The sequence below is a fragment of the Mesoplodon bidens genome (genome assembly GCF_964165515.1).
Source record: "Mesoplodon bidens genome assembly, chromosome: 1".
NCBI classification, from domain to species: domain Eukaryota; kingdom Metazoa; phylum Chordata; class Mammalia; order Artiodactyla; family Ziphiidae; genus Mesoplodon; species Mesoplodon bidens.
In genome coordinates, this window is record NC_138176.1 from 105871805 (window position 1) to 105884496 (window position 12692).

A 12692-nucleotide genomic window follows, 5' to 3' on the forward strand; every position below is an offset into this window, starting at 1 on the left:
GTTGTTCGGGGGTTACTCCCTGCTGGCGGCACCTCCCAGGGACAAGCGGTGGCCCACTGACCCCAGCGGCCACCCTCTCTCTTCTAGTCACCCAGACCCTGCGGAGCGCGGCCTTGGAGGACTGCGCTCTGTGCCAGGAGACCCTGTCATCCTCCGAACTCGCAGCCAAGACCCGAGATGGAGACTTGGAAGGTGCGTGAGGTGCCGGGAGCCGGGGGCCAATGCACTGCGTGCTGAGCAGAGAGCAGTAGCCCTGTCTGGATGTTTCCACCGCTCTGCCCTGGACTGCAGGCTTGGGGCGGGCAGCGCTCCTCCAGCGGGGGCCCCTCCCCAGAAGCCTAGACGTGCCGCTTCCCAGGGGGTGCAGCCTCTTACTCCAGCTTCCCTCCTGGGCTCCCAGGTTGGGCACAGGTCTTCTGAGCCGCCGCCACCTAACCTCAGGCCCGTTACTGAACATCTCAGCCTGGGGGGCAGGGGGAGGGCGTGAGGAGCAAGGAGATGCTGGGGTCCAGGCTGTTGGCCACAGCTGGAAGTGGCTGGTCCCAGGCCACAGGCACACTGCCGACCCCCCAGCGTTCACCCGCCCCGCAGGAAAGGCCTCCCGTAGCGGCCTGCTCCCCCATTAGCCTGGAGGTCGGCCGGCTGCAGGCCCGGTGGCTTGGCAGTCAGGGAAGGAGCGGCCAAGGTGGGCTGGGGGCACTGACGACACATCTGTGGGGAGGGGGCCGCCCAAGGCCTTTGGAAGGGGCTGGAGGCCTGGAGAGGTGCTCAGACGGGCAGTGGCAGATGGGCCTGAGCGAGTGTCGAATGCGACTGGAGCTGAGAAGGAGGCGGCTAGCCCCGGTGTGCCTGGCCGGCAGCGCTGGTCCCGGCTCAGGGCCTCCCTCGCACTGCCTGGTGACCCGGGTGTGCAGTGGGGCTGCCTTGGCCGGGATCCCCTGGGAGCAGCCGCACAAGCTTCCCTGCTTCCTAAACGCCCTGAGCCCTGGTCTTCTCTACCCTCCTGTGAAAATCGCACACGGTGCCATAAATAGAACGCCCGCCGGGAACTCGGAACCCCCTGCTCGAGGAGCGTGCAGGTGGTGAACTGCGAGGTCTGGAGGGGCCCAGCCCACAGCCAGGGCCATGTCCCCCCGTGGGCCGCCAGTCCAGCCCCCTCCTGGGAGTGGCTCGCAGGGCAGGGCCTGGACCCAGCAAGTCCTCAGGACCCTCACCATCCTCCTCGGGCGGGGGTCTCGACTTGTGTGTTGGAGCTGGCCTCTTGGCCCGGCATGGCCCCGGAGCTGCCGGGCGCCATCCAGGGCGTCACTGGGGCCGGCCAAGGATTTCACACGGGGGCGGGGGCAGGTGGCAAGCATGAGAAGCCATCTCCCTGCAGTCGGGGGTGAGCTGATGGGGTCTAGAGCAGAAGCGGGAGAGCTGGGTGGGAGGGGCCGGGGGGAGGGGCGGTTCTGTGTGCAGGCAGGGGAGGGGCAGGTCCTCAGGTGCAGGTTGGTGAGGAGAGGGGGCGAGAGGGAGGCGAGGAGACCCTGGTCTCTGGTGGGCGGGCGGCCTTGCTGAGTTCCCTTGGGGGTTGTGTGAGAGTGGACGGGAGACCCCTGAGCCCACGCTGTGGCCCCAGGGAGCCGTCCAGTTGTTCGCTCCCCCTCTGGGCGGCGGTACTGGGCTCAGGGTTGGTACGCAGTGGGCATTTTATGTCTGGGGTGGGAAGAAAGGCATGTCCCCCCATGCAAGATGGCTTCTCCCAGCGCCGTCACACACCCTCCCACCCAAATTCCAGAGCAGATGCCCAGAGGCTTCCCCCAGTGATCGCCTGGAGAAGTGACATGGGACAGGCCCACAGGCAGCTGCTGGGCTGCACAGGTGTCAGAAGAGGCCAGGGCCAGCCTTGGGCTCTATGAGACGCCCTCAGCACCCTCTCCTCAAGAACCCAAGAAGAGCTCTGGGGTGGGCGGGGCTGATTGACGGAGGGGTCCACAGAGGGGGCTGATTTCTTCATTTCTCGGCCCCCGTTTGTGCCCAAGGGCCCTGCCAGGTTGGGTGCCGGCTGGGAGAGGGTTGTCCGGGTGGACGCTCCCTGCCCATGCCCCGAGTCCTGGGGCGAGGTGCAGGCCTCAGCTGGGGTCCGATCGATGAGCATGGCCGACAGCTGCAAAGACTGACCCGTCCATGGGACACCGTCAGTTTCCTGAAACCGCAGCCGGTACCGAGCCTCAGGGAGGACCAGGGGGAGTGGGGGACAGGCTGCCCCACTGAAGGCTCCTGCACACCCGCCAGCCTCCAACCCCCACCCCAGCCACCGGTCCCCACTGCTGCCACTGCACGGGTCCCTCTGGCTGACATGTCCCCCCCTGTCATTGTCATAGACCCGCCCGAGTGGGTCCCGGACGAGGCCTGCGGCTTCTGCACCGCGTGCAAAGCCCCCTTCACCGTCATCCGCAGGAAGCACCACTGCCGGAGCTGTGGGAAGGTAGGTGGGGCGGCCAAGGTCGTCTCGCGGCCCCTTGGGCTGTTGCTGCGGGCATCCCAGGGGCCGTCACAGACGTGGCGCCTAGGTCCGGGAGTCCGGACCGATGCCCCGGGGTCCTTGTGCAGACACCCCTGAGCCCTGGGCCCTGCTTTGCCTTGGCACAGGGTGTGGACTCCAGGCACTCCGCCCACTGGGTGCGATGGTGCGGTGCCCAGTCCCGGCCACTTCAGACCTGGGGACGGGGAGGGGATGGAGGGTCTGAGTAGGAGCCTGTGGCAGCCTGGGTATGGGGCCAGGACCCCCTCCGTCGGCCCAGCCTCCTGGCCAAGACCTGCGCCAGGTTTTCCTGAAGGTTCCAGCCCCACAGGGGGGCCGGGAGACACCCACCCGCACGCATGGGCTGCTCTGGGTGGGAGGAAGGGCAGGAAAGCCGGCGGCGCCTGGGGCTCCGACCCTGTCCTTGCTGCGCGCCCCTGAGAGGCCAAGGTCAGGAAGGGGTGAGGCGCAGGGGCTGCTGGGAGCCCTGCCCAGCCCACTGGCCCCGCCTCCCACCCCTCGCCTTCCAGATCTTCTGCTCCCGCTGCTCTTCACACTCAGCGCCGCTGCCCCGCTACGGGCAGGTGAAGCCCGTCCGTGTGTGCACGCACTGCTACATGTTCCACGTCACGCCCTTCTACAGCGACAAGGCGGGCATCTGACATGGTGCCCCAAGCCCGTGAGGGCCCCAAAGGACGCCAGGGAGGAGGTGCCGAGGAGGAGGCCTCCGGCCATGGGAGGGTCTTCACCGCATTTCATCCAGCTGCCGCCACCACCGCTGCCAGGGCTGCAGGCCGCCCTGACTTCCAGAACGTCCAGGGCCTCCGTCCTACCCGCCCTGGCCTCCGCACCCGTGGGGACCTCAGGCCAGCCGCAGGGGCCAACAGGAGGTCACTTCAGCCAGTGGGGGCACCTGGGGGTGCCAGGCGGCTGCCTGGTCAGGGTGGGCTTTCCTCCTGCCCATCCGCCTGCCCCCCTGCCCTGCTGAGATGCGGCCTTGAGGCTGAACTGTGGCAGAAGGTCCGCCCTGGAAGGGGAAAGTGGGGATGGTGTCTGAGCTCAGGGCAGCCTCGGCCCCTGGGGCTGAGTCTGGGGAGATGGTGGACACCTTTGGGGGGTGGCGGGGGGCGGGTCCTGGGGCACTGCAGGGCTTCCCCACATGCTGGCCAAACCAGGAAGACTAGGCTGTCCTTTCTCTCTCCAGGGCCCTGAGCCCACAGCTGCCCACCCCCTGCTCCCCTCAGGACCTTGTCTCAACAACATGAGTCTCATTTCTTGTCGGAGAGGGGACTTGCAGAAGCAGGCCTGGTGGTCCTCTGGGCAAGCAGGCGTGCCCCTGCTGCGGTCTGCCCACCCTGGTCTGCCAGCCGACGGCGGGGTCAGGCGGCAGGCAGGTTTCCCAGCTTCCGAGGCCAGGGCTCTCCAGGGAGCTGAGGACCCCCGGATGTTGCCCGCTTGGCTGCCACTTCCCCCTTCCCTCTGCACCCCTGGGACCCTGGCACACCTCCTCAGACCCCAGAGTGGCCCTGGGCCCCAGCACGGACACCTCCTCAGGCTTAAATCTCAGGCTTCACATTGCAATGACGATTGCAGTTTTATTTTTAGAGAGATGACACACCTACTGCTTCTTTTATAGGATAAAATCCAATTACTATTTGACACTGGAATACACACGCACAAAATCAGCTTCTGTGGGAGAAGAAAAGCATATAATGGAGGGTATATTATGTATGGAGATTATTTTTATTTTCTAAATGCTGTAATTCAAAACCATTTCCATAAATCTATTTAAGTATTGCAGACACTCTTATTTCTCATGTCAACATGGATGGACTCCTTTTTCTCTGTCTGGCAGGTGACGGGGTTCTTGCTAAAGTTCATTGTCCTCTAGGAAGCTGGGGGCTTCTGGACTCCTGGGGCAGTCGAAGGGCAGGACTTGACTTCCCACCAGCCCCCAGGAGAGGGGTGGCCGCTCCCCGCCAGCTCCCACTGCCTGTGCTGGCTCCAGCCTCCCCACTGCCCACCCACCCTGCCCAGCTCCTCTCCTCATGTGTCTTCAGCTCAGACCCCTGGCCTCTGTGTGCATTGGGGTGGGCAGTGCTCTTGGACACCCCACCTGGGGCCCTGGAGAGAATGCAGGAGGGCAGACCAAACCCTGGGGTTCCCAAGGTGATGGGGCCTTCCTTTGGGACTTGGGTGCCCAGTCCCTCTGAGGTGGGCGTTGGGAGGCCAGAGAAATGGGGCCGTGGCTGCAAGAGGCCCCAATGGCCACCACACCCATTTTCTTTCTGGTAGGTGAGAAAGCGTTTCAGAACACAGGGGCTCCTCTGAGCAGCGCTGAGTCCTTTGGGAGCAGAAGAGAAGTGGCATCCAGGGAGACCTGTGTTCTTAGCTGCCCAAGACCAGGCCTGCCCACCTGTACAGAGTCCCTCCCACTCCTGTGGATGGCGGTGCCTGTATCACTGGCTGGACAGGAGTGCCTTCAGGAAGTCAGCCCCCTGCAGGAAGCCCCCGTGAAGCTACACTCTGGGGGTCCCCCTCCCTCTACTCTAGGTACCCACAGTTGTCACCTTCCAGACCTGGGACGTGGTGGTCCTCCTCACTCACCAGGTCGGGGTGGGAGAGGGAGTGGAGACCCAGGAAGGAGGGTCTGCCCCGATGCTCACCCTCAGCCCAGACACAGCTGCCCTCCAGAGGGACGGCCTAGACCCCAGCGAACAGAGGGGTGGTCTCCAAGCCAGCCTTGGGCCGCTTTTGTGCAGTGGGAGGGGACGGCAGCCCACACCCCAGCTGTCCTGCAGGAATGCCTGTGGCAATGAGAGCGCCAACGAGGGTCAGTAGCCGTCCCACCTGCCCAGAAATTGGGATTTTCCACGCTAAGTGGGGGACGTGTGGTCACTCTACCCTTCTACAGGGCTGTCCCCACCCCAAGGGTAGAGCCAGGACCTGGGGGTGGGGAGGGGTTGGTCCAAGGCAGAGTTCCCCGCTCAGGAACGATCTAGAAGGAATGACCTGCTGCCCACCTACAGCAGGGGCTCGGGACTGGTGGGGGCAGGGGTTTGGGATCAGCCCTTGGGAGCCAGCCTTGGACCTCGAGCAGGTGCCCTTCCGGAGCCTCAGCTTCCCCGTTGGCACCATCGTTGTCCTCGTTCCTGTTTCTGTTTCCTGAGGGCCGTCCCCTCCACTCCCCATGACAATCCTTCGAGTGACACTCCCTTGAGGGGGCAGGATCCCATGTCATAGATGGGGAACCGAGGCTCACGGAAGTTAGCAGGCGGCCCATCTGGGCCACGGGCCTTTAGGAGGGTCACGCGATAGGCAGAGGGAGCCCTGTGACCTGGGGGTGCTGGGAAGCACCGGCCCAGCTGGCTGGGCCTGGAGGTCCACCTCCAGGGAGGGCAGCTTGGACACACGGCGCCCATGGCACGCCGTGGGCTGGTGGCTGGAGGGGGGCTGGGGAGCTGCCAGGACCCCGCCCCACCCCCTTTCGGGGCAACACACAGGCCTGGGGAGAAAGCCACGGGAGCGCTCCAGCACCTCCCCCCATGAGCTTCCGGTGACAGGCGGGGGCTCCCCCACAGGCTCTCAGGACCCAGACGCAGGCTGCAGCATCCCCGCAGGGCAGGCCACCAAGTCCAAGGAGGGAGGGTGTAAGGTGGGAGCACCCAGAGCTCTCTGTGTCCCAGCGGTCGGGGAGGCCCTGGAACAGGAAGAGCCCCTGAGCCTGGTCCCCGGGGAGGTGGGGAGAAGGCCGCCTCCTCTCCCCGTCCTGGTCCTGCCCCTTCCACCGCAGGCTCGGCTCAGGCCACTCCCACACCCACACACCCTGGCCTCTGGAGGTGCCCCTGCTGCCGGCCCCCACCCATGGCTCATCTGCCCCACAAATATGCCCGCATACAGCCTCCTGCCCCCAGGCCCTGTCCACCCCACCAGGCAGGCAGGCAGGTGGACACCCACACGGGGCTGGGGCGCGGAAAGGAGAAGAGAAAGACTGTCAGTGCCCTGGAGGCTGATGATGCTGGTGGGGCACTATCACCCCGGAGGCGGGTGGGTCGGGCAGGGCTGGGGGACACTACCCTTTCCCCACCAGGGCACCGGGTGGGTTCCTCCAAGGTCCCTGCTGCAGCCCCTAATGGCCACCAGGGGGCGCCCTGCCCAACGCCTCCTCCCCCACTGTGGCCCGGCGGCCAAGGCGTTGGGGCAGCTGGAGCGCTGCCTGCAGGAGCTGCCCCACTGTGGGTGGGCACTCCAGGTCCAAGCAGGGCCCCCCGCACAGACGCACCCGGTGGCCAGGCCCTAGTCCTCCAGAGAGCGTCCTGGCCCAGCAAGGACCACAGGCAGGGCAGACCACTCCCCAAACGGCTGGGGGAGTGGGGAAGATGGGTCCTGGTCAGAGCTGGGCATTCCAGACCACCGGGGCTGGGGGTGGGGACTGACACCCCACGGCGGGGGGTGTGGCTTCCCGGCCATTCCCAGCTCTTCCTGTTCTCTGGACTCTGCAGTGGAAGCTGGGGGAAGGTGAGCAGGACCCAAAGTGCCCACCCTAGGCCACCGCCATGACCTGACCCAGAGTCCTGGCGGCTACTGTCTCCTCTTAGGCCCACCCAGAGCCACCTCCTCCAGGCAGCCTTCCCAGACAGGGGCGCCCCCCAGCCCACACCCTCACACACATTTTCAGAGCAGAGTCTGGGACCCTTTGCAGGAGTCAGCGAACCTCTCAGAGCCTCTCCTGCCTCTGAGACTGGGGAGGGGCGGATTCCAGGCCAGCACAAGCTCAAACTTAACCTCACCCCAAAGACTTAACATGTGGCTTGGGTTCTGCTGGTGTGTTCATTTGCTTCCAGGAGTTCAGGACAGCTCAGGGCTGGATCCTGCACCTGAACTGGGCAAAGATGAGCACCCAGACCCTCTAGACCTGCCCTAACCCTAACCCTGGGGGGCTGAAGTTCTGGGAGCCATGCAAGCTGGCTGAGCTGACTGGGCCTTGGCGGGCGGGCAGGATGTCAGTGGAAAATGGGGTACCAGAGCTACAAAGACACAGCTTACTTAGAAATGGTGATGATCCCATTGGTGAGGGTGAGGGTGGAGCGCAGATGGGGAACAGGACTGGGTCCCTTCAGGCACCAAATGCTGGGCTTTTGCTGAGCAGGGGAGGACATGGTCAGATTTGTGGTTTGGGCCCCTTGGAAGGAGGATGAGTTGGTGGGGCCGAAGCCAGGCCCCCACTGCTCCATCAGAGGCAGTAACACGGCTTAGCCAGGGTCACTGCTCTGACCTTGCCATCTCCCCCACCCCCATCACTCAGGACCCTGTTGAGCCACGTGGGCTATGATCTGAGAGGCCTCTTCACCCTCCGACGGAGGCGGCTCAGGGCACACTCGCCAGAGCCTGATCTGCTGCCCTCTGGGTCTAGAAGCAGCTGATGACTGACAGAGGGCCTCAGCGTGGGGGGAAGGGGTGGGTTTCCCGGGCTCAGGCCCTCAGGGCATCCAGCCTGAGACTAGGAGGTCTCCAGCTTATGATTGTGTGTAGCAGCCAGGGCCAAGTGAAGGCCACCTGGGCATGGCCTGGAAGGCCCAGAAGGCTTCCTGGAGGAGGTAGGGAAGCAGGCCAGGAAGGCCTAGGCCAGAGAACCCTAGATGGTAGGACTGGGAGAGAGGTGTTGGGGTGAGTCCCGAAGCACCTATTGTTCAAGGAAGGGAGATCTGCCCATTTATTCCAGATTCATCCTCCCCAGGCCTCAGGGAAGAAAGGGCCCTTAGAAACAGCCATTAGGGCCCCTGGAGCAGCAGCAGGGCCAAGCTGGGCCCCTTGTTCTGCCCCACTTGAGCCTGGGTCCAGTCCCTGGGAGTGGAGGAGGCCCTGAGCTGTCAGAGGTCCAGACCCTCTCATTTTTGGAGGCCACACCTGACACCACAGCAAATGCCTGAATCTGCATTACATCCCTCTTCCATAACTTTTTTTCCTGTAAAAAATTTTTGAAAGAAAATTTCATTGTCTTGCTTTTGGCTGCAAGAAATTAATTCAATTTGTCTAAATTGTTCCAGGGTCATTGAGTAAAGTGGGAAAATCTTGTAAAGTGAGAAAAAAATCTACCCCACACATTGTGCACAAGTATAATGAACTTTTTTCTTATTTTAAATTTAAAAATGGTATTGACATTATGTTGACTATGCAGGCATTTATTACATCTTCATGTATCCTGATTTTGCTGTCTTCTTGTATTCTGGAGACAATTTTTCCTGAGTGTTAAACTTTTTAGAAGGCCCCCAAATGCCCTTGGCTGGGTGGCTTGGGCGCTCTTTGACGTGACTCTGATGCCGACCGATGGTGACTGGACAGGCCCTGCCCCACTTCCCCATGTGGAGGGCCCGGGTTAGAAGCACTTGCTGATTTGGGGCTGACATTAATATCCCTGCCACTTCCTTCCCTCACCCAGGGCCCACTGCTCCCCAGGGCTTAATACACATCCTTCATCACACCCCACAACCACCCTAAGAGGTCGCTACTGCCAACTCCATTTTGTAGCTGGGGAAACCGAGGCTCAGGTTTAAGGGACTTGGCCAAGGTCTTGTGGCTAGACTAGAATCCAGGGCGGCTTTGGGGGAGGAACCCAGTGACAGAAGCCCCCAGAACTACCCCTGGTCCTTGCACACACCAGGCCATCTCAGTGCAGGGGAGCCAAGGCTTCTGGGATGCCGGTCGCAATGCTGAGCTAGGCCCGGCCCTCTTGCACCTGATAACCCGAGAAGTCATCTGTCCCCAGGCCCCACAGACCCAGAACCTGCCGGAAGGGAGCTGTCTGAACCTGCCACCGCCCCGGGTCTGAGGAGCGGCAGTGTCCAGCTGGGGGAGGATTCCAGCCCTGACCCTCACTCCCAGCCTCCTGCCCCGAATGCTGGGCCTGGGGACGCTGGTGGCAGCAGGAATCCACCCCAGTGACCGACGACGGGGCAAGAGAGGAGGCAGGGCCAGGGCCAGGTCATCCTGGAGGTGTGAGGGGCGTTCTGGAGGAAGAAGGGCCTCACACACCTCCTCACCCTGGGTAGTGGTGGGGGTGCTTCCTGACGCCGCTTGGAGAGCCACGGGCGTGTCCCCAAATCAGCGTGTGTGGTGGCCAGGTGGGCGGGCGGGGTGGGATACGGGGTCCGGAGAAGGGAGCCCAGGCCCAGTCAGCATGGGGGAGGCTAGGAAGTAGTCTCCCAGAGGTTTCCTTCCCTCGGGCCTCCTCAGAGGGATCCCTGGCAGGCTCCTGGGGGTGGGGAGCAAGTCAGCCTTTCCCAAGCTTCCCACCAGAATCCTTCCCCCAGTGCCCGGAGCTGGGCACTGCCGTTCTCATTTGAGGGCCAGGGAAGCTGAGGCTGGGGTGGGCGGGTGGAGGAAACGCCGGGAGCAGACCCCGCCTTCCCCCAAATCCCTAAGGCCCTTCTGGATTCAGGCCCCACCCCTTCTCCCAGAGCCCCTGGCTGGGAGCTCGGGGACGAGTTGGGCTTCCCCAAAGGTCAGTGAGGGAGAACAGTCCCGGAGGATGGGGCAGTAAGGGGAATGCGGGCTGGTCCAGGAGGGATGCACTGCAGGGGGGGCCCTAGGAGCCTGGGTGCACGAGAGGGGATTCAGGGCTGAGTGCAGGAGCGGCCCAGGCCCTGTCTTCGGCTCTAAAGGAAGGGAAGGGTGGGGTCCTGGGCTCCCAGAGGGAGGAGGCCTGAGATGCCCGTCTCCTCCCGCCCCGGCATGGCCTTTGCCGGTTCCCACTCAGAAGGTCCCCGCACAGGAGAAGGGGCAGAGTAAGAGCGGGGTAGGCGAGGGGGTAGGCGAGGGGTCAGCAGGCCCAGCCTGGGCTCCGAGAAGTCTTCCTGGAGGAGGTGATTCGGCCCTGTTGGAGACCTGCCCTATGGAACAGGTCCTAGGGGCGGTACCTCGCGCTGTCCTCGGGCCTGGACCAGCCAGCGCCGACCCAGGGCCGGCAGCGGCGCCCACGCCGCCCCTCCCACCTGGGGGCAGGGGCTCACTGAGGCTTCACGCGTGGAGACTTGACGGGTCCCGGGCAAGGCCATCACCCCATATATCCTCCCCCCTCCCAGCACCCCAACCCGCGGTTCATCGTCCTCCGGAATCTCCCCGGGAAGCTCTGGACTCGCTCACAGCTGCGCGTCGGGCCGGAGCGAGGTCCAGCTCGAGGACACGCCCGCTGCTCCCGCGGCCTCTCTCCTCCCCACATCCGCCGTCCGGCCCACGCGGCGCCGCAGGGCTCCCCTCAGCGCCGCAGGGCTCCTCTAGGCCTGGGACCCCGACGCTTCGCTCACGTCGTCGGCCCCGCCCACTTCTCCCCGCACTTCTCGCGGCGCGGTGGTGCCCCCACACACAGGCAGTGTGGACCCCGCGGGCACCGGGAAGTGGCCCGTCCCGGGTGTGGCTGGGGGAGGGGTCCCCCTAAAGGTCCAGATGTAGTCGGAGGCAAGGTGGGGACCACGCCCCTCCCCTGCAGTCACACCTCAGCACCAGCACCTGTGCTGTCCGCTGTGGCACAAAGCGCACCTCCTGCCCCGCGGCAGGAAGGACGGTGGGCGTCCAGCAGGTGCACTCACACCGGCGTAAGTGCAGGCCTTAGGACTGGGGCCAGCAACCCACCCCTCACACAAGCAGGGATGGAGTGACCTTGCAAACACCAAGTGGTGAGCCAGGGGTCCTGCCGCCCACACCCCAGAGCCCAGAATGCACCCAGCCCTCCCCAGAGCTGGGCGCCCTCCGTTACCCGCACAGCCCTGAGCAGCCCTCCAGAATAAGCTGGATGGGCACAGCACCCAGCCCTTCATAGGGCTCTGCCCTGGCCCTGGGGTGATTGTGGAGCAGGGGCAGAAAGGGCCAGGGTTAACGTCGAGGTTTTTGTTTTTGTTATTTTTATTTATTTTTAAAATTTATTTATTTCATTTATTTATTTTTGGCTGCGTTGGGTCTTCGTTGCTGTGCGAGGGCTTTCTCTAGTTGCGGCGAGTGGGGGCTACTCTTCGTTGCGGTGCGCGGGCTTCTCATTGCTGTGGCTTCTCTTGTTGCAGAGCACGGGCTCTAGGCACGCGGGCTTCAGTAGTTGTGGCCCGCGGGCTCTAGAGCGCAGGCTCAGTAGCTGTGGCGCACGGGCTTTGTTGCTACGCGACATGTGGGATCTTCCCGGACCAGGGCTGGAACCCGTGTCCCCTGCATTGGCAGGCGGATTCTTAACCACTGCACCACCAGGGAAGCCCTGGGTTTGTTTTTGGGTTTTTTTTGGCTGCGCGCGGCATGCGGGATCTTCATTCCCCGACCAGGGATTGAACCAGGGCCCTCTGCAGTGAAAGCGCAGAGTCCTAACCCCTGGACCACTAGGGAATTCCCTTGAGGTGTTGTTTTAATGTCCACGCAGAGCTGTCTAATGCAAGTTTCCAAGTTCCTCACTGGGTCCTGACACCCTAGGGGGGCACACATTCCTAACCCCATTTCTCAGATCAGGTTGTGCTGGTCCAGGAGGTGATTTGGTCTCCACGCTCCTGTGTCACCAGCCCTGGGTCACGTGTATGACAGCACTAATCTCCATTCCGCTGGGACTGCTGGGAGACCCTGGTGAGTCCCTAAACCTCAGGATTCCCAGCTTCTTGTCTGTAAATTGAGGGTGTGGAAACCCAAATAGAGCAGTCAATAGGTCCTAGGACTGAAAGTGTTTGATTTTTAGTTTTCGTTCTGTTTTGTTGGCAGCAGCAGTGGGGGTGGGGTGTGGTGGGTGGGTACAGTCACTTATACCCTGCACTCTCCAGCCTGAAGGTCCCCTCCACAGGAGCCCCCAGGCCATCAATCTCAACAACCTGTGAGAGGGAACATCAAGGGGGACTGAGGCCAATCCGGGGCTGCCCCCAGGCTGCCAGTCCTGCTCCTATGGGCCAGCTTAGGGTCAGGGGTCACCAGGGCCAATGGCCAGCCAGCCAGCCGGGAGCTTGATGAGGAGCTCTCTCCCCTCCCAGAAAGGGCAATTCTCTTCCCTAGAAAGCGCTTCTGTGGCCAGAGGGGACAAGTGCTAGCCTCTTGGAATGTCCCCACCCTTCGGGCCAGACGTGAGCACGAAGTCCTCCACTCACAGGAGCCCTTCTGGACTGTGGCGGCAGATCTCTGTCCCCTTCTCTTCTCAGACCCTTCCTTCCAGTGGGCAGCTCTGAGGCAT

At 63.2% G+C, this 12692-nt stretch overlaps 1 protein-coding gene across 2 annotated transcripts in view; it reads left to right on the plus strand.

Moving 5' to 3' along the window:
• The window catches only part of ZFYVE28 (zinc finger FYVE-type containing 28), a gene marked incomplete at both ends in the record, with an annotated part of 114217 nt that extends 111049 nt beyond the window's left edge, over positions 1-3168 (plus strand). For both annotated transcript variants that reach the window (XM_081231001.1, XM_081231002.1), the window contains 3 exons: positions 88-192; positions 2367-2470; positions 3037-3168. In XM_081231001.1, the coding sequence (XP_081087127.1) occupies positions 88-192; positions 2367-2470; positions 3037-3168 (341 nt within the window). The remainder of the gene's footprint in view (positions 1-87; positions 193-2366; positions 2471-3036) is intronic.
• Between the last annotated feature and the right edge of the window lie 9524 nt (positions 3169-12692).